The sequence below is a fragment of the Coturnix japonica genome, unplaced genomic scaffold (genome assembly GCF_054131305.1).
Source record: "Coturnix japonica strain WE unplaced genomic scaffold, WE-NBRP24 Scf097, whole genome shotgun sequence".
In the NCBI taxonomy this organism is placed as follows: domain Eukaryota; kingdom Metazoa; phylum Chordata; class Aves; order Galliformes; family Phasianidae; genus Coturnix; species Coturnix japonica.
The window spans coordinates 273,836-295,971 of record NW_028189000.1 but is presented as its reverse complement, the minus strand read 5'-3'; the positions used below and the strand labels follow the sequence as shown (position 1 = coordinate 295,971).

Below are 22,136 nucleotides of genomic sequence, written 5' to 3'. Positions count from 1 at the left end.
GAATATGGGTTTATATGGGGGGATATGGGGTTATATGGGTTTATATAGGGGGATATGGGGTTATATGGGGGGATATGGGGTTATATGGGGTTATATGGGGGGATATGGGGGGATATGGGGTTATATGGGGTTATATGGGGTTATATGGGGGGATATGGGGTTATATGGGGGGATATGGGGTTATATGGGGTTATATGGGGTTATATGGGGTTATATGGGGGGATATGGGGTTATATGGGGGGGATATGGGGTTATATGGGGGGATATGGGGTTATATGGGGGGGATATGGGGTTATATGGGGTTATATGGGGTTATATGGGGTTATATGGGGTTATATGGGGTTATATGGGGGGGATATGGGGTTATATGGGGGGATATGGGGTTATATGGGGTTATATGGGGTTATATGGGGGGATATGGGATTATATGGGGGGATATGGGGTTTATATAGGGGGATATGGGGTTATATGGGGGGATATGGGGGGATATGAGGTTATATGGGGGGATATGGGGTTATATGGGGGGGGCATGGGATTATATGGGGGGATATGGGGTTATATGGGTGGATATGGGGTTATATGGGGGGATATGGGGTTATATGGGGTTATATGGGGATATATGGGATTATATGGGGTTATATGGGGGGATATGGGGTTATATGGGGTTATATGGGGTTATATGGGGGGATATGGGGTTGTATGGGGGGATATGGGGTTATATGGGGTTATATGGGGTTATATGGGGTTATATGGGGGGATATGGGGGGATATGGGGGGATATGGGGTTATATGGGGGCATATGGGGTTATAGGGGGGGGATATGGGGTTATATGGGGTTATATGGGGGGGATATGGGGTTATATGGGGGGATATGGGGGGATATGGGGTTATATGGGGTTATATGGGGTTATATGGGGTTATATGGGGTTATATGGGGGGATATGGGGTTATATGGGGGGGATATGGGGTTATATGGGGGGATATGGGGGGATATGGGGTTATATGGGGGGATATGGGGTTATATGGGGGGATATGGGGGGATATGGGAATATATGGGGTTATATGGGGTTATATGGGATTATATGGGGTTATATGGGGGGATATGGGGTTATATGGGGTTATATGGGGGGATATGGGGAGATATGGGGTTATATGGGGGGATATGGGGTTATATGGGGGGATATGGGGTTATATGGGGGGATATGGGGTTATATGGGGTTATATGGGGGGATATGGGGTTATATGGGGTTATATGGGAGGATATGGGGTTATATGGGGGGATATGGGGTTATATGGGGGGATATGGGGTTATATGGGAGGATATGGGGTTATATGGGGTTATATGGGGTTATATGGGGTTATATGGGATTATATGGGGTTATATGGGGGATATGGGGTTATATGGGGGGATATGGGGTTATATGGGGTTATATGGGAGGATATGGGGTTATATGGGGTTATATGGGGGGATATGGGGGGATATGGGGTTATATGGGGTTATATGGGGGGATATGGGGTTATATGGGGGGATATGTGGGAGATATGGGGTTATATTTGGGGGATATGGCGAGATATGGGGTTATATGGGGGGATATGGGGTTATATGGGGTTATATGGGGTTATATGGGGGGATATGGGATTATATGGGGGGATATAGGGGGATTTGGGGTTATATGGGGGGATATGGTTTTATGTGGGGTTATATGGGGGGATATGGGATTATATGGGGGGATATGGGGTTATATGGGGGGATATGGGGTTATATGGGGTTATATGGGGTTATATGGGGAGATATGGGGGTATATGGGGGGATATGGGGGATATAGGGTTATATGGGGTTATATGGGGTTATATGGGGGGATATGGGGTTATATGGGGTTATATGGGGTTATATGGGGGGATATGGGGTTATATGGGGGGATATGGGGGGATATGGGGTTATATGGGGGGGATATGGGGTTATATGGGGTTATATGGGGTTATATGGGGGGATATGGGGTTATATGGGGTTATATGGGGGGGATATGGGGTTATATGGGGGGAATATGGGGGGGATATGGGATTATATGGGGTTATATGGGGGGATATGGGGTTATATGGAGGGATATGGTGATATATGGGAGATATGGGGTTATATGGGAGGATATGGGGTTATATGGGGTTATATGGGGTTATATGGGGTTATATGGGGTTATATGGGATTATATGGGGTGGATATGGGATTATATGGGGTTATATGGGGGGATATGGGGTTATATGGGGGGATATGGGGTTATATGGGGTTATATGGGGGGATATGGAGTTATATGGGGTTATATGGGGGGGATATGGGGTTATATGGGATTATATGGGGTTATATGGGGTGGATATGGGATTATATGGGGTTATATGGGGGGATATGGGGTTATATGGGATTATATGGGGTTATATGGGGGGATATTGGGGGATATGGGGTTATATGGGGGGATATGGGGTTATATGGGCGGATATGGGGTTATATGGGATTATATGGGGTTATATGGGGGGATATGGGGTTATATGGGGGGGAAATGGGGGGATATGGGGTTATATGAGGTGGATATGGGATTATATGGGGTTATATGGGGGGATATGGGGTTATATGGGGTTATATGGGGGGATATGGGGTTATATGGGGTTATATGGGGTTATATGGGGTTATATGGGGTTATATGGGGTTATATGGGGGGATATGGGATTATATGGGGGGATATGGGGTTTATATAGGGGGATATGGGGGGAGATGGGGTTATATGGGGTTATATGGGGGGATATGGGGGGATATGGGGTTATATGGGGCATATGGGGTTATATGGGGGGGGCATGGGATTATATGGGGGGATATGGGGTTATATGGGGGGATATGGGGGGATATGGGATTATATGGGGTTATATGGTGTTATATGGGGGGATATGGGGTTATATGGGTTTATATGTGGGGATATGGGGTTATATGGGGGGGATATAGGATTATATGGGGTTATATGGGGTTGTATGGGGGGATATGGGGGGATATGGGGTTATATGGGGGGATATGGGGTTATATGGGGTTATATGGGGGGATATGGGGTTATATGGGGTTATATGGGGTTATATGGGGTTATATGGGGTTATATGGGTTTATATGGGGGGATATGGGGTTATATGGGGTAATATGGTGTTATATGGGGGGATATGGCGTTACATGGGGGGATATGGGGTTATATGGTGTGATATGGAATTATATGAGGTCATAAGGAGTTATATATGGGGTTATATATAGGGGGATATAGGGTCATATGAGGTTATACGGGGTTATATAGGACCAGATGGGATTGTGTGGGGTTACATGGGGTCGTATAGAGTTATAAATGGTTATATGGGGGGATATGGGATTATATGAGAGGATACAGGGTTATATGGGTGAATATAGGGATATATGGGGGGATATGGGGGGATATGGGGTTATAGGGGGGGATATGGGGTTATATGAAGGGATATGGGGTTATATAGGGTTATATGGGGGGAATATGGGGTTATATAGGGGGGATATGGGGTTATATGGGGGGATATGGGGGTATATGGGGGGATAAGGGGTTATATGGGGTTATATGGGGGGATATGGGGGGATATGGGGTTATATGAGATTATATGGGAGGATATGGGGGGATATGGGGGGATATGGGGTTATATGGGGTTATATGGGGGGATATGGGGTTATATGGGGTTATATGGGGGGATATAAGGAGATATGGGGAGATATGGGGGGGATATGGGGTTATATGGGGTTATATGGGGGGGATATGGGGTTATATGGGGTTATATGGGGGGATATGGGGTTATATGGGGTTATATGGGGGGATATGGGGTTATATGGGGTTATATGGGGGATATATGGGGTTATATGGGGTTATATGGGGGGATATGGGGTTATATGGGGTTATATGGGGGGATATGGGGAGATATGGGATTATATGGGGTTATATGGGGGGATATAAGGAGATATGGGGAGATATGGGGGGGATATGGGGTTATATGGGGTTATATGGGGGGATATGGGGGGATATGGGGTTATATGGGGTTATATGGGGGGATATGGGGGGATATGGGGTTATATGGGGGGATATAAGGAGATATGGGGAGATATGGGGGGAATATGGGGTTATATGGGGTTATATGGGGTTATATGGGGGGATATGGGGGGATATGGGGTTATATGGGGGGATATGGGGTTATATGGGGTTATATGGGGGGACTATGGGGTTATATGGGGGATATGGGGCTATATGGGGTTATATGGGGTTATATGGGGTTATATGGGGGGATATGGGGTTATATGGGGTTATATGGGGGGATATGGGGGGATATGGGGGGATATGGGAGATATGGGGTTCATATGGGGGGATTGGGGTTTATATAGGGGGATATGGGGTTATATGGGGGGATATGGGGTTATATGGGGGGGATATGGGATTATATGGGGCTATATGGGGTTATATGGGGTTATATGGGGGGATATGGGATTGTATGGGGGGATATGGGGTTATATGGGGGTTATATGGGGTTATATGGGGTTACTATGGGGTTATATGGGGAGATATGGGGGGATATGGGGTTATATGGGGTTATATGGGGGGATATGGGGTTATATGGGGAGATATGGGGTTATAGGGGGTTATATGGGGGGATATGGGGGGATATGGGGTTATATGGGGTTATATGGGGGGATATGGGAGTATATGGGGTTATATGGGGTTATATGGGGTTATATGGGGTTATATGGGGTTATATGGGGTTATATGGGGGGATATGGGATTATATGGGGTTATATGGGGAGATATGGGGGGATATGGGGTTATATGGTGTTATATGGGGGGATATGGGGTTATATGGGGTTATATGGGGGGGATATGGGGAGATATGGGTTTATATGTGGGGATATGGGCTTATATGGGAGTATATGGGGTTATATGGGGTTATATGGGGGGATATGGGGTTATATGGGGTTATATGGGGGGATATGGGGTTATATGGGGGGATATGGGGGGATATGGGGTTATATGGGGTTATATGGGGGGATATGGGGTTATATGGGGTTATATGGGGGGATATGGGATTATATGGGGTTATATGGGGGGATATGGGGGGATATGGAGGGATATGGTGATATATGGGGAGATATGGGGTTATATGGGAGGATATGGGGTTATATAGGGTTATATGGGGGGATATGGGGTTATATGGGATCGTTATGGGATTTATGGGGTTATATGGGGTTGTATGAGGGGGAGGTGGGAGTGGGGGGGGGGTTGGGGTTGATTTTGGGGTGGTTTTATGGGAGGTGGATTTTTGGGGTGAAAAAAGGGGATTTTGGGACCGACCTGATTTGGGAACTCCGCATTTAAAACATTTCTCGCGGCGTTTGAAGTTCTGGACCCCGCACTAAAAAAGGGAAGAAAAATGAGCCCCAAAAAGATGAATTTTGGCCCCAAAATCAACCCCATAGGACCCCGTATAACCCCATAATAACCCCATATACCTCCATATAACCCCATATATCTCCATATAACCCCATATAACCCCATATAACCCCATATAACCCCATATAACCCGAAATACCTCCATATAACCCCATATGACCCCATATAACCCCATATGACCCCATATAACCCCATATAACCCCATATAAGCCCATATAACCCCATATAAGCCCATATAACCCCATATAACCCCATATAACCCCATATAATCCCATATAACCCCATATAACCCCATATCCCCCCATATAACCCCATATAACCCCATATAACCCCATATAACCCCATATAACCCGAAATACCTCCATATAACCCCATATAACCCCATATGACCCCATATAACCCCATATAACCCCAAATACCTCCATATAACCCCATATCCCCACATATAAGCCCATATAACCCCATATAACCCCACATGACCCCATATAAACCCATATAACCCTATATAGACTCATATTCATCCATATAACCCTGTATCCTCTCATATAATCCCATATCCCCCTATATAAGCTTTTATAACTATACGACCCCATATAACCCCACGTGACCCCATCTGACCCCACATAACCCCATAGAACCCCATATCCCCCCATATAGCCCCACCTCACCCCATATAACCCCATGTAACCCCATCTGACCCCATATAACCCCATATACCCCCATATACCCGCATATAACCCCATATAACCCCATATCCCCCCATATACCCCCATATACCCCCATATAACCCCATATAACCCCATATAACCCCATATCCCCCCATATAGCCCCATATCCCCCCATATAACCCCATATAATCCCATATCCCCCCATATAACCCCATATAATCCCATATAACCCCATATCCCCACATATAACCCCATATAACTCCATATGACCCCATATAAGCCCATATAACCCCATAGACCCCATATAACCCCATATAACCCCATATAACCCCATATAACCCCATATGACCCTACATAACCCCATATCCTCCCATATAACCCCATATAACCCCATATCCCCCCATATAACCCCATATAACCCCATATCCCCCCATATAACCCCATATAACCCCATATCCCCCCATATAACCCCATATCCCCCCATATAACCCCATATCCCCCCATATCCCCCCATATAACCCCATCTGACCCCATATAACCCCATATACCCCCATATAACCCCATATCTCCCCATATCCGCCCCATATAACCCCATATCCCCCCATGTCCCCCCATATATCCCCATATTACCCTATGTGACCCCATATAAACCTATATGACCTTATCTCACCCCATATAACCCCATACCCCCCCATATAACCCCATATTACCCTATGTGACCCCATATAAACCTATACGACCTTATCTCACCCCATATCCCCCCATCTCCCCCCATGTCCCCCCATATAACCCCATATCTCCCCATATCTCTCCATATAACCCCATATCTCCCCATATCCCCCCATATAACCCCATATCTCCCCATATTCCCCCCATATAACCCCATATCTCCCCATATAACCCCATATCTCCCCATATCCCCCCCATATAACCCCATATCTCCCCATATCCCCCCCATATAACCCCATATCTCCCCATATCCCCCCATATAACCCCATCTCCCCCCATGTCCCCCCATATAACCCCTTATCTCCCCATATAACCCCATATAACCCCATATACCCCCATATCCCCCCATATAACCCCATATAACCCCATATCCCCCCATATACCCCCATATAACCCCATATCCCCCCATATAACCCCATATCCCCCCATATAGCCCCATCTCACCCCATATAACCCCATGTAACCCCATCTGACCCCACATAACATCATATAACCCCATATAGCCCCATCTCACCCCATATAACCCTATACGACCCTATATAACCCTATATAACCCTATATAACCCTATATGGCCCTATATAACCCCATATAACCCTATACGACCCTATATAACCCTATATAACCCTATATAACCCCATATAACCCTATCTGACCCTATAACCCACCTTAGCACAGAGCCAGTCCTCGTTGATCTTGGGTTTGGGGTCGCTGTAGTGCAGGGACACGCGCTGCCCCAACAGCATCAGCCCCTGCTGGAATAGAACCAGTACGGACCAGTTAGAACCAGTATAAACCAGTACGGACCAGTATAAACCAGTATGGACCAGTATAAACCAATATGGACCAGTATAAACCAATATGGACCAGTTAGAACCAGTATGGAACAGTTAGAACCAGTATAAACCAGTATGGACCAGTATGAACCAGTATGGACCAGTTAGAACCAGTACAGACCAGTGTGGACCAATTAGAACCAGTATTAACCAATATGGACCAGTATAAACCAATATGGACCAGTTAGAACCAGTATAAACCAATATGGACCAGTTAGAACCAGTACAGACCAGTATGGACCAGTTAGAACCAGTACAAACCAATACGGACCAGTTAGTATGAGTATAAACCAATACAGACCAGTATAAACCAATATGGACCAGTTATAACCAGTATAAACCAGTATGGAACAGTAGGAACCAGTATAAACCAGTATGGACCAGTATGGACCAGTCAGAACCAATATAAGCCAGTACACACCAGTATAAACAAGTTGGGACCAGTTATAACCAGTATAAACCAGTTACTCACCAGTACGGACCAGTTAGAACCAGTTTGGACCAGTTACAACCCAGAATTGACCAGTTACTACCAGTATGGACCAGTTAGAACCAGTACGGACCAGACTGGACCAGTCTGGATCAGTTACAACCAATATGGACCAGTTAGAACCAGTATAAACCAGCTACACACCGGTAAGGACCAGTTACACACCAGTATAAACCAGTTACAACCAGTAAAGACCAGTTAGAACCAGTACCAACCAGTTAGGACCAGTTAGGACCAGTTAGAACCAGTACTGACCAGTTAGAACCAGTACTGCCCAGATACAACCAGCACCGACCAGTTAGAACCAGTATGAGCCAGTTGGAACCAGTATGGACCAGTTAGAACCAGTACCGACCAAAGAAAACCAGTACAAACCAGTACAAACCAGTACAAACCAGTACAAACCAGTATAACCAGAATGAACGCGTCAATCAGCCACCAGTATAAACCAGTGACAACCAGTAGAAACCAGTACAGACCAGTATAAACCAGAACAGACCAGTATAAACCAGAACAGACCAGTATAAACCAGTACAGACCAGTAGAAGGATGAATCAAACCAGTACAGACCAGTAGCTTCCAGTATGAACCAGTACAGACCAGTTCCGACCAGTACAGACCAGTACAGACCAGTACAGACCAGTACAATCCAGCAACTGCCAGTACAAACCAGTACAGACCAGTATAAACCAGAACAGACCAGTATAAACCAGTACAGACCAGTAGAAGGATGAACCAAACCAGTACAGACCAGTAGCTTCCAGTATGAACCAGTACAGACCAGTTCCAACCAGTACAGACCAGTACAGACCAGTATGAACCAGTACAATCCAGCAACTGCCAGTACAAACCAGTACAGACCAGTTCCGCCCAGTATGAACCAGTATAGACCAGTTCCTCCCAGTACAGACCAGTACAGACCAGTATAGACCAGTTCCTCCCAGTACAGACCAGTAGCTTCCAGTACAGACCAGTACAGACCAGTTCTGACCAGTATGAACCAGTATAGACCAGTTCCTCCCAGTACAGACCAGTAGCTTCCAGTACAAACCAGTACAGACCAGTTCCTCCCAGTACAAACCAGTACAAACCAGTACAGACCAGTTCCTCCCAGTATAGACCAGTACCCACCAATCCAGACCAGTTCGTCCCAGTATAAACCAGATCCCAGTAGATCCCAGTTGATCCCATTTGCTCCCAGTTGACCGCAGTAGATCCCAGTAGATCCCAGTTGACCCCAGTAGATCCCAGTTGCTCCCAGTAAATCCCAGTTGATCCCAGTAGATCCCAGTTGGTCCCAGTTGACCCCAGTTGATCCCAATTGACCCCAATAAATCCCAGTTGACCCCAGTAGATCCCAATTGACCCCAGTAGATCCCAGTAGATCCCAGTTGACCCCAGTAGATCCCAGTTGATCCCAGTTGCTACCAGTAGCTTCCAGTAGACCCCAGTAGCTCCCAATAGACCCCAGTAGATCCCAGTAAATCCCATTTGCTCCCAGTAGATCCCAGTTGACCCCAGTAGCTCCCAGTAGATCCCAGTTGACCCCAGTCGACCCCAGTAGATCCCAGTAGCTCCCAGTAGATCCCAGTTGCTCCCAGAAGGTCCCAGTTGACCCTAGTAGACCCCAGTAGATCCCAGTTGATCCCAGTTGCTCCCAGTAGATCCCAGTAGACCCCAGTAGATCCCAGTAAATCCCAGTTGCTCCCAGTTGCTCCCAGCTGACCCCAGTTGACCCCAGTAGATCCCAGTTGCTCCCAGTTGACCCCAGTAAATCCCAGTTCACCCCAGTAGATCCCAGTTGACCCCAGTAGCTCCCAGTAGATCCCAGTTGGTCCCAGTTGACCCCAGTAGATCCCAGTTGACCCCAGTAGCTCCCAATAGACCCCAGTTGACCCCAGTAGATCCCAGTAGGTCCCAGTAGATTCCAGTAAATCCCAGTTGACCCCAGTTGGTCCCAGTAGATCCCAGTTGACCCCAGTAAATCCCAGTAAATCCCAGTAGACCCCAGTAAATCCCAGTCGACCCCAGTAGATCCCAGTAGATCCCAGTAGGTCCCAGTAGGTCCCAGTAAATCCCAGTTGACCCCAGTAGATCCCAATTGACCCCAGTAAATCCCAGTAGACCCCAGTAAATCCCAGTAGATCCCAGTAAGTCCCAGTAGGTCCCAGTAGATCCCAGTAGATCCCAGTTGACCCCAGTTGCTCCCAGTAGATCCCAGTAGACCCCAGTAGATCCCAATTGACCCCAGTAAATCCCAGTAAATCCCATTAGATCCCAGTTGACCCCAGTAGATTCCAGTAAATCCCAGTTGACCCCAGAAAACCCCAGTTGGTCCCAGTCGATCCCAGTTGACACAAGTTGACCCCAGTTGCTCCCAGTAAATCCCAATTGACCCCAGTAAATCCCAGTTGACCCCAGTAGATCCCAGTTGACCCCAGTAGCTCCCAGTAGATCCCAGTTGACCCCAGTAGATCCCAGTAGGTCCCAGTAGATCCCAGTCGACCCCAGTAGATCCCAGTAGATCCCAGTTGCTCCCAGTAGATCCCAGTTGCTCCCAGTAGATCCCAGTAAGTCCCAGTAGATCCCAGTAGGCCCCAGTAGATCCCAGTAAATCCCAGTTGACCCCAGTTGGTCCCAGTAGATCCCAGTTGACCCCAGTAAATCCCAGTTGCTCCCAGTAGACCCCAGTAAATCCCAGTAAATCCCAGTTGACCCCAGTAGCTCCCAGTAGCTCCCAGTAGATCCCAGTTGGCCCCAGTAGATCCCAGTCGATCCCAGTTGACCCCAGTAGATCCCAGTAAATCCCAGTAGGTCCCAGTAGATCCCAGTATGTCCCAGTAGATCCCAGTTGACCCCAGTCAATCCCAGTAGATCCCAGTTGGTCCCAGTTGACCCTAGTAGACCCCAATAGACCCCAGTTGGCCCCAGTAGCTCCCAGTCGATCCCAGCTGACCCCAGTAGATCCCAGTAAATCCCAGTAGGTCCCAGTTGCTCCCAGTAGCTCCCAATAGACCCCAGTAGATCCCAGTTGACCCCAGTAAATCCCAGTAGATCCCAGTAAATCCCAATATATCCCAGTTGGTCCCAGTTGACCCCAGTAGATCCCAGTAGGTCCCAGTAGCTCCCAGTATGTCCCAGTTGGCACCTGGTTGCCGTCCATCCATCTCGCCGCCTCCTGGACGTGGTGGAACTCGACGAAGGCGAAACCTCGGCTCTGACCTGCAAGGACCTGAGCTCAGCGGCCAATAGGAACGCAGGATCCGGGACCCGCCCCCAACACAGCGACCAATAGGAACCCAGAACCCATAGGTGTCTCTAGAAGACTTGGAGCTTCCAGGACCCGACCCCATAGGAGCCCATAGGAAACCCTATAGGATCTTTACCTTCCAGGACCCGACCCCATAGGAGCCCATAGGAAACCCTATAGGATCTTCACCTTCCAGGACCCAACCCCATAGGAGCCCATAGGAGGCCCTATAGAACCCATAGGAGCCCATAGAAGACCCTATAGGATCTTTACCTTCCAGGACCTGACCCTACAGGACCCAGACCCCATAGGACCCATAGGAGTCTATAGGAGGTCCTATAGGATCTTCACCTTCCAGGACCTGACCCCATAGGACCCATAGGAAACCCTATAGGACCTTTACCTTCCAGGACCTGACCCCATAAGGCCCATAGGAGCCCATAGGAAACCCTATAGGATCTTTACCTTCCAGGACCTGACCCCATAGGAAACCCTATAGGATCTTTACCTTCCAGGACCCAACCCCATAGAGGAACCCATAGGAAATCCTATAGGACCTTTACCTTCCAGGACCTGACCCCATAGAGGAACCCATAGGAGGCCCTGTAGGGCCTTTACCTTCCAGGACCTGACCCTACAGGACCCCGACCCCATAAGAGTCTATAGGAGGTCCTATAGGATCTTTACCTTCCAGGACCTGACCCCATAGGACCCATAGGAAACCCTATAGGATCTTCACCTTCCAGGACCTGACCCCATAGGAGCCCATAGGAAACCCTATAGGATCTTTACCTTCCAGGACCCGACCCCATAGGAGCCCATAGGAAACCTATAGGATCTTTACCTTCCAGGACCCGACCCCATAGGAGCCCATAGGAAACCCTATAGGATCTTCACCTTCCAGGACCTGACCCCATAGGAGCCCATAGGAAACCCTATAGGATCTTTACCTTCCAGGACCTGACCCCATAGGAACCCATAGGAAACCCTATAGGATCTTTACCTTCCAGGACCCGACCCCATAGGAGCCCATAGGAAACCCTATAGGATCTTTACCTTCCAGGACCCGACCCCATAGGAGCCCATAGGAAACCCTATAGGATCTTTACCTTCCAGGACCCGACCCCATAGGAGCCCATAGGAGGCCCTTTAGAACCCATAGGAGCCCATAGAAGACCCTATAGGATCTTTACCTTCCAGGACCCAACCCTATAGGACCCTGACCCCATAGAGGGACCCATAGGAGCCCATGGAAGGCCTTATAGGATCTTTACCTTCCAGGACCTCACCCCATAGGACCCATAGGAAACCCTATAGGATCTTTACCTTCCAGGACCCGACCCCATAGGAAACCCTATAGGATCTTTACCTTCCAGGACCTGACCCCATAGGACCCATAGGAAACCCTATAGGATCTTCACCTTCCAGGACCCGACCCCATAGGAAACCCTATAGGATCTTTACCTTCCAGGACCTGACCCTACAGGACCCCGACCCCATAGGAGCCCATAGGAAACCCTATAGGATCTTTACCTTCCAGGACCCGACCCCATAGGAGCCCATAGGAAACCCTATAGGATCTTCACCTTCCAGGACCCGACCCCATAGGACCCATAGGAAACCCTATAGGATCTTTACCTTCCAGGACCTGACCCCATAGGAGCCCATAGGAAACCCTATAGGATCTTTACCTTCCAGGACCTGACCCTATAGGAGCCCATAGAAGACCCTATAGGATCTTTACCTTCCAGGACCCAACCCTATAGGACCCTGACCCCATAGAGGGACCCATAGGAGCCCATGGAAGGCCTTATAGGACCTTTACCTTCCAGGACCTGACCCTACAGGACCCCGACCCCATAGGACTCATAGGAGTCTATAGAAGGTCCTATAGGATCTTTACCTTCCAGGACCTGACCCCATAGGAGCCCATAGGAAACCCTATAGGATCTTTACCTTCCAGGACCCGACCCCATAGGAGCCCATAGGAAACCCTATAGGATCTTTACCTTCCAGGACCTGACCCCATAGGAAACCCTATAGGATCTTTACCTTCCAGGACCCGACCCCATAGGAAACCCTATAGGATCTTCACCTTCCAGGACCTGACCCCATAGGAGCCATAGGAAACCCTATAAGATCTTCACCTTCCAGGACCCGACCCCATAGGAGCCCATAGGAAACCCTATAGGATCTTCACCTTCCAGGACCTGACCCCATAGGAGCCCATAGGAAACCCTATGGGATCTTCACCTTCCAGGACTTGACCCCATAGGAGCCCATAGGAAACCCTATAGGATCTTTACCTTCCAGGACCTGACCCCATAGGAGCCCATAGGAAACCCTATAGGATCTTTACCTTCCAGGACCTGACCCCATAGGACCCATAGGAAACCCTATAGGACCTTCACCTTCCAGGACCCGACCCCATAGGAGCCCATAGGAAACCCTATAGGACCTTTACCTTCCAGGACCCGACCCCATAGGAAACCCTATAGGATCTTTACCTTCCAGGACCCGACCCCATAGGAAACCCTATAGGATCTTTACCTTCCAGGACCCGACCCCATAGGAAACCCTATAGGATCTTTACCTTCCAGGACCTGACCCCATAGGACCCATAGGAAACCCTATAGGATCTTCACCTTCCAGGACCTGACCCCATAGGACCCATAGGAAACCCTATAGGATATTCATCTTCCAGGACCTGACCCCATAGGACCCATAGGAAACCCTATAGGATCTTTTTACCTTCCAGGACCTGACCCCATAGGAGCCCATAGGAAACCCTATAGGATCTTTACCTTCCAGGACCCAACCCTATAGGACCCTGACCCCATACAGGGACCCATAGGAGCCCATGGAAGGCCTTATAGGACCTTTACCTTCCAGGACCTGACCCCATAGGACCCATAGGAAACCCTATAGGATCTTTACCTTCCAGGACCTGACCCCATAGGAGCCCATAGGAAACCCTATAGGATCTTTACCTTCCAGGACCCGACCCCATAGGAGCCCATAGGAAACCCTATAGGATCTTTACCTTCCAGGACCTGACCCCATAGGAGCCCATAGGAAACCCTATAGGATCTTCACCTTCCAGGACCTGACCCCATAGGACCCATAGGAAACCCTATAGGATCTTTACCTTCCAGGACCCGACCCCATAGGACCCATAGGAGTCTATAGGAGGTCCTATAGGATCTTCACCTTCCAGGACCTGACCCCATAGGAGCCCATAGGAAACCCTATAGGATCTTCACCTTCCAGGACCCGAACCCATAGGAAACCCTATAGGATCTTTACCTTCCAGGACCTGACCCCATAGGACCCATAGGAAACCCTATAGGATCTTTACCTTCCAGGACCCAACCCCATAGAGGAACCCATAGGAAACCCTATAGGATCTTTACCTTCCAGGACCTGACCCCATAGGACCCATAGGAGCCCATAGGAGCCCATAGGAGGCCCTACAGGACTTCGAGCTTCTAGGACCCAACCCTATAGGACCCTGACCCCATAGAAAGACCCATAGGAGCCCATAGAAGACCCTATAGGATCTTTACCTTCCAGGACCCAACCCTATAGGACCCTGACCCCATAGAGAGACCCGTTGGAGTCTATAGGACCTTTATCTTCCAGGACCTGACCCTACAGGACCCCGACCCCATAGGACCCATAGGAGCCCATGGGAAACCCTATAGGATCTTTACCTTCCAGGACCCGACCCCATAGGAAGACCCATAGGAGCCCCTCTACTATAGGGCCAGCACCCATGGGTGCCCTAAAACATGGGATGGGAACCCTTGGGTGCCTCTGTTCTATAGGATCAGCAGCCCTGGGTGCCCCTATATATGGGATAGACACCCCTGGGTGCCCCCTTTTGTTATAGGATCAGCACCCCTGGGTGCCCCTATATATGGGATCAGCACCCCTGGGTGCCCCTGGGGGGGTCAGGAGTGGGTGGGAGGGGGGAGATGAGCACCCCTGGGTGCCCCTGGGGGGGGGGTGGGTTGTAGTGGGGGGAGATGAGCACCCCTGGGTGCTCCTAGATATGGGATCAGCAGCCCTGGGTGCCCCTAGATATAGGATCAGCACCCCTGGGTGCTCATAAGAGAGAGATGGGCACCCCTGGGTGCTCCTAGATATGGGATAGACACCCCTGGGTGCCCCTACATGTGGGATCAGCACCCCTGGGTGCTCCTCTGGGGTGGGGGTGGGTGGGAGGGGGGGGGATGAGCACCCCTGGGTGCCCCCCTGGGATGGGATCAGCACCCCTGGGTGCCCCTAGATATGGGATCAGCACCCCTGGGTGCCCCTGGGTGGGTGGAAGGGGGGGAATCAGCACCCCTGGGTGCCCCCATAGAATGGGATCAGCACCCCTGGGTGCCCTATATATGGGATCAGCACCCCTGGGTGCTCCTGACGGGTGGGGAGGGGGAGGAGATGGGGGGGATGAGCACCCCTGGGTGCCCTTAAGAGTGGGATGGGCACCTCTGGGTGCCCCCTGGGAATAGGATCAGCACCCCTGGGTGCTCTTAGATATGGGATCAGCACCCCTGGGTGCTCCTAAGAGTGAGCTGGGCACCCCTGGGTGATCTTAGATATAGGATCAGCACCCCTGGGTGCCCCTAGATATGGGATCAGCACCCCTGGGTGCCCCTTTCCTATGGGATCAGCACCCCTGGGTGCTCCTAGATACGGGATCAGCACCCCTGGGTGCTCCTGGGAATGAGATGGGCACCTCTGGGTGCCCCCTTTTCTTATAGGATCAGCACCCCTGGGTGCCCCTGGGGGGGTCAGGAGTGGGTGGGAGTGGGGGGATCAGCACCCCTGGGTGCTCCTGGGGGGGGTGGGTGGGGTAGATGTGTTGTAGTTGGGGGGAGATGAGCACCCCTGGGTGCCCCTATATATGGGATCAGCACCCCTGAGTGCTCTTAGATATAGGATCAGCACCCCTGGGTGCCCCTAGATATGGGATCAGCACCCCTGGGTGCTCTTAGATATAGGATCAGCACCCCTGGGTGCCCCTATATATGGGATCAGCACCCCTGAGTGCTCTTAGATATAGGATCAGCACCCCTGGGTGCCCCTAGATATGGGATCAGCACCCCTGGGTGCTCTTAGATATAGGATCAGCACCCCTGGGTGCCCCTATATATGGGATCAGCACCCCTGGGTGCCCTTAGGAGTGGGATGGGCACCCCTGGGTGCCCCCTGGAATGAGATCAGCACCCCTGGGTGCTCCTAGGTGTGGGATCAGCACCCCTGGGTGCTACTAGATATAGGATCAGCACCCCTGGGTGCCCCAATACATGGTGTAGGCACCCTTGGGTGCCTCTGTTCTATAGGATCAGCACCCCTGGGTGCTCCTAAAAGAGAGATGGGCACCCCTGGGTGCCCCCTTTTCTAATAGGGTCAGCACCCCTGGGTGCTCCTTTGGGGTGGGGGTGGTTGGGAGGGGGGGGATGAGCACCCCTGGGTGCCCCCAAAGAATGGGATCAGCACCCCTGGGTGCCCCTAGATATGGGACCAGCACCCCTGGGTGCCCCAGCTCTATAGGGTCAGTACTCCTCTTCTATAGGATCAGCACCCCTGGGTGCTCCTGGTGAAGGACTGAGCACCCCTGGGTGCCCTGAAATGAGGGGTGGGCACCACTGGGTGCCCCCCAAAGAATGGGACCAGCACCCCTGGGTGCCCCCTGGGAATAGGATCAGCACCCCTGGGTGCCCCTATATATGGGATCAGCACCCCTGGGTGCTCCTATATATGGGATAGACACCCCTGGGTGCCCCCTTTTCTTATAGGATCAGCACCCCTGGGTGCCCCTGGGGGGTGGGAGGGGGGGGATCAGCACCCCTGGGTGCCCCTACATACAGGATCAGCAGCCCTGGGTGCTCATAAGAGAGAGATGGGCACCCCTGGGTGCCCCTTCTCTATAGGATCAGCACCTCTGGGTGCTCCTAAGAGTGAGCTGGGCACCCCTGGGTGCCCCTATAAATGGGATCAGCACCCCTGGGTGCCCCTAGATATAGGATCAGCACCCCTGGGTGCCCCTTTCTTATGGGATCAGCACCCCTGGGTGCTCATAAGAGAGAGATGGGCACCCCTGGGTGCCCCTAGATATAGGATCAGCACCCCTGGGTGCTCTTAGATATAGGACCAGCACCCCTGGGTGCCCTTAGGAGTGGGATGGGCACCCCTGGGTGCCCCCTGGGAATAGGATCAGCACCCCTGGGTGCTCCTGGCATTAGGATCAGCACCTCTGGGTGCTCCTATATGTGGGATCAGCACCCCTGGGTGCTCCTGGGGGGGGTGGGTGGGTTGTAGTGGGGGGGAGATGAGCACCCCTGGGTGCCCCTTAAGGATGGGATCAGCACCCCTGGGTGCTCCTAAGATTGGGATAGACACCCCTGGGTGCCCCTATGTATGGGAACAGCACCCCTGGGTGCTCATAAGAGAGTGATGGGCACCCCTGGGTGCCCCCTGGAATGGGATCAGCACCCCTGGGTGCTCTTAGATATAGGATCAGCACCCCTGGGTGCTCTTAGATATAGGATCAGCACCCCTGGGTGCCCCTAGATATAGGATCAGCACCCCTGGGTGCTCCTAAGAGTGAGCTGGGCACCCCTGGGTGCCTCTAGGTGTGGGATCAGCACCCCTGGGTGCCCCCAAAGAATGGGATCAGCACCCCTGGTTGCCCCCAAAGAATGGGATCAGCACCCCTGGGTGCTCCTAGGATTGGGATAGACACCCCTGCGTGCTCCTATATATGGGATCAGCACCCCTGGGTGCTCCTGGGATTGAGATAGACACCCCTGGGTGCCCCCTTTTCTTATAGGATCAGCACCCCTGGGTGCCCCTGGGGGGTTGGAGGGGGGGGATCAGCACCCCTGGGTGCCCCTAGATATAGGATCAGCACCCCTGGGTGCCCTTAGGAGTGGGATGGGCACCCCTGGGTGCCCCCTGGAATGGGATCAGCACCCCTGGGTGCTCCTAGATATAGGATCAGCACCCCTGGGTGCCCCTATATATGGGATCAGCACCCCTGGGTGCCCTTAGGAGTGGGATGGGCACCTCTGGGTGCTCCTATATATGGGATCAGCACCCCTGGGTGCCCCTGGGAACGAGATGGGCACCCCTGGGTGCCCCCTTTTCTTATGGGATCAGCACCCCTGGGTGCCCCCTTTCCTATGGGATCAGCACCCCTGGGTGCTCTTAGATATAGGATCAGCACCTCTGGGTGCCCCTAAGTGTGGGATCAGCACCCCTGGGTGCTCCTAAGAGTGAGCTGGGCACCCCTGGGTGCACCTATAAATGGGATCAGCACCCCTGGGTGCCCCAAAACCAGCACCCCTGGGTGCCCCTTTGCAGTACAACCTCCCCATCTCCTATAGGTCCCATGGGTGCCTCCCCCCCACCCCCCACCCCCCCCATAGGGTCCCATGGGTGCCCCAATCCCATAGGATACCATAAATGCCCCCACCCCATAGAGTCCCATGGGTGTGACCCCATAGAGTCCCATAGGAGACCCCCTCCTCTCATAGGATCACATAGGTGCCCCCCCCCCCCCCCCCCACAGATGTCCCCCCCATAGTGTCCCAGAGATGCCACCCCCCCACAACTGGGTCCCATGGGTGCCCCCACCCCATAATAGGGTCCCATAGGTGCCCCCCCCATAGGATCCCATAGCTGCCCCCCCCCCCCCCCATAGGATCCCATAGGTGCCCCCCCCCCCCAGACTCACCCGATGACTTATTGCGCATCAGCCGCACCTCCCTGGGCTGCACCCCCTGAGCCTGAAGCACAGCACGGATCTAATGGGGGGGGGGGGCACAAAAAGGGGGGGTCAGGGGGGGTCCACGTGTGGGTGGGGGTCCCTAAGGGGGGGGGGGCACCCATGGGACCCTATTATGGGGGGGGGCACAAAAAGGGGGGGTCAGGGGGACCCACGTATGGGGGGGGGGCACCCATGGGACCCTATGATGGGGAGGGGGGGGGGCACCCATGGGACCCTATTATGGGGGGGGGCACAAAAAGGGGGGGTCAGGGGGACCCACGTATGGGGGGGGGGCACCCATGGGACCCTATGATGGGGAGGGGGGGGGGCACCCATGGGACCCTATTATGGGGGGGGGGCACAAAAAGGGGGGGATCACGTATGGGTGGGGGGTCCCTTTGGGGGGGGGGGCACCCATGGGACCCTATTATGGGGGGGGGGTCAGACATGGGTGAATGGGGGGCAATGGGGTGGGGGTTAATGGGGGTGAATGGAAGCAATGGGGTTAATGGGGGAGGGGCAATAAAAGGGGGATCAGGGGGGGCCCACGTATGGGTGGGGGGTCCCTATGAGTGGGGGGGGCACCCATGGGACCCTATTATGGGGATGGGGGGGCAACCATGGGACCCTATTATGGGAGGGGGGGTTACCCATGGGACCCTATTATGGGGGGAGGGGGCACCCATGGGTGAATGGGGGGCAATGAGGGGGGGGGGTGTATATATATGGGGTTAATGGGGGGGGGGGCACAAAAAGGGGGTCGGGGGGGGCCCACGTGTGGGTGGGGGGTCCTTAAGGGTGGGGGGGGCACCCATGGGACCCTATTATGGGGGGGGGGGGGGGGCACCCATGGTACCCTATTATGGGGGTGGGGGGCACCCATGGGACCCTATTAGTGGTGGGGGGGGCACCCATGGGACCCTATGATGGGGGGGGGGCACCCATGGGACCCTATTATGTGGGGGGGGGGGGCACCCATGGGACCCTATTATGGGTGGGGGGGGCACCCATGGGTGAATGGGGGGCAATGGGGGGGGGGGGTGTGTATGGGAGTGAATGGGAGCAATTGGGATGAATGGGAGAGGAAAGGGGGCGTGGCTTGAGGGGGAGGTGGGCGGGGCTTAAAAGGAGGGGGCGTGGCTACAGAAAATGGGCTAGTGTGGGAAAGGGGCGGGGCTAAAAGGAAGGGGGCGGGGCTAAAGGAAGTGGGCGGGGCTAAGAGGAGGTGGGCGGAGCTAAGAGTGGCTTTAAGGGGCGTGGTCTACTGAAGGGGCGGGGCTTAAGGAAGGGGGCGTGGCTACAGGAAAAGGGGCTGGTATAGGAAAGGGGCGTGGCTAAGAGAAAGTGGGCGGGGCTAAGATCTTTAAGGGGCGTGGCCTACCGAAGGGGGCGTGGTTAATGGGAAGGGGCGTGGCTAAAGGAAAGGGGGCGTGGCTTAACACCCCCCATAGGGAAAATTTAAAGGGCCAGCGCACCCCATTTTGAGCCCATCCCAAAGCAGCCTGTAAGACCCCATAACGAAGAGCCCCCCCCCCATAATATGGGGTGAGACCCCTCCCCATATTGCTCACGTCGTTCTCGGTGGCTGCTTGGGGCAGCATTCGTAGCATGACGATGGTGCTGGCACGTGGTTCCTCCTCTGCTGTTTCGGGCCTATAGTCCTGGTCCCTATAGTCCCCATCGGCCCCAAAGGGTAATGGGGGGGCTGAGGGGGGGTCTCGTTTTCCGGGGGGGGTCCGGAGATTCATATGGGGGCTGAAAGAGAAGGAGAGGGGGAGATATAGGGGGATATGGGGGGATATAGGGGGATATGGGGGGATATGGGGGGATATAGGGGGATATGGGGGGATATGGGGGGATATGGGGGGATATGGGGGTCCTAAGGCATCTTATGGGGGTCCTATGGGGGGCTCTAGGGGGATATGGGAGGATATGGGGGTGTATAGGGGGATATGGGGGGGATATGGGGGGATATAGGGGGATATGGGGGGATATGGGGGGATATGGGGGGATATATGGGGGATATGGGGGGATATGGGGGGATACGGGGAGATATGGGGGATATAGGGGGATATGGGGGGATATGGGGGTTTTAAGGCATCTTATGGGGGTCCTATGGGGGGCTCTAGGGGGATATGGGGGGATATAGGGGGGATATGGGGCGATATGGGGGGATATGGGGGGATATAGGGGGGATATGGGGGGATATAGGGGGATATAGGGGGATATGGGGAGATATGGGGGTCCTAAGGCAACTTATGGGGGTCCTATGGGGGTCTATGGGGGTTCTATGGGGGGCTATGGGGGTCCTATGGGAGGATATAGAGGGATATGGGGAGATATGGGGGGATATAGGGGGATATGGGGGGATATGGGGTTATATGGGGTTATATGGGGTTATATGGGGGGGATATGGGGTTATATGGGGTTATATGGGGTTATATGGGGGGGATATGGGGTTATATGGGGGGATATGGGGATATATGGGGGGATATGGGGATATATGGGGGGGATATGGGGTTATATGGGGGGATATGGGGTTATATGGGGGGGATATGGGGTTATATGGGGGGATATGGGGTTATATGGGGGGATATGGGGATATAGAGAGGATATGAGGGGATATGGGGGGGATATTGGGGGAAATGAGAGGGATATAGGGGGAAATGGGGGGGTATGGGGTTATAGGGGGGAATGGGGAGAAATGGGGTGATATGGGGTATACAGGGGGATATGGGGGGAATGGGGGGATATAGGGGGATATGGGGGGATATGGGGGATAGGGGGGATATGGGGGATATGGGGGGATATGGGGGGATATGGGGGGATATAGGGGGATATGGGGGGATATGGGGGGGAATTAAGGGGGATATGGGGGGATATGGGGGGATATAGGGGGATATGGGGG

General features: G+C 52.6%; 1 protein-coding gene across 7 annotated transcripts in view; it reads right to left on the bottom strand.

Annotated features, from left to right (window-relative positions):
- Nucleotides 1–21,005, bottom strand: part of LOC146751343 (RNA-binding protein 10-like) — an 81,879-nt gene extending 60,874 nt beyond the window's left edge. For 4 of the 7 annotated variants that reach the window (XR_014941662.1, XM_085534727.1, XM_085534729.1 and 1 more), the window contains exons 1-5: nt 20,800–21,005; nt 19,196–19,265; nt 11,347–11,420; nt 7,541–7,627; nt 5,379–5,439 (exon numbers count right to left, since the gene is read on the bottom strand). Coding sequence is in view for 6 of the 7 variants with exons in the window: in XM_085534727.1 (XP_085390853.1) it covers nt 5,379–5,439; nt 7,541–7,627; nt 11,347–11,420; nt 19,196–19,265; nt 20,800–20,976 (469 nt within the window). In the remaining variant the exon portion in view is untranslated. The remainder of the gene's footprint in view (nt 1–5,378; nt 5,440–7,540; nt 7,628–11,346; nt 11,421–19,195; nt 19,266–20,799) is intronic. The other 3 variants (XM_085534728.1, XM_085534730.1, XM_085534731.1) reach the window with 3 other exon arrangements.
- Nucleotides 21,006–22,136: the final 1,131 nt, after the last annotated feature.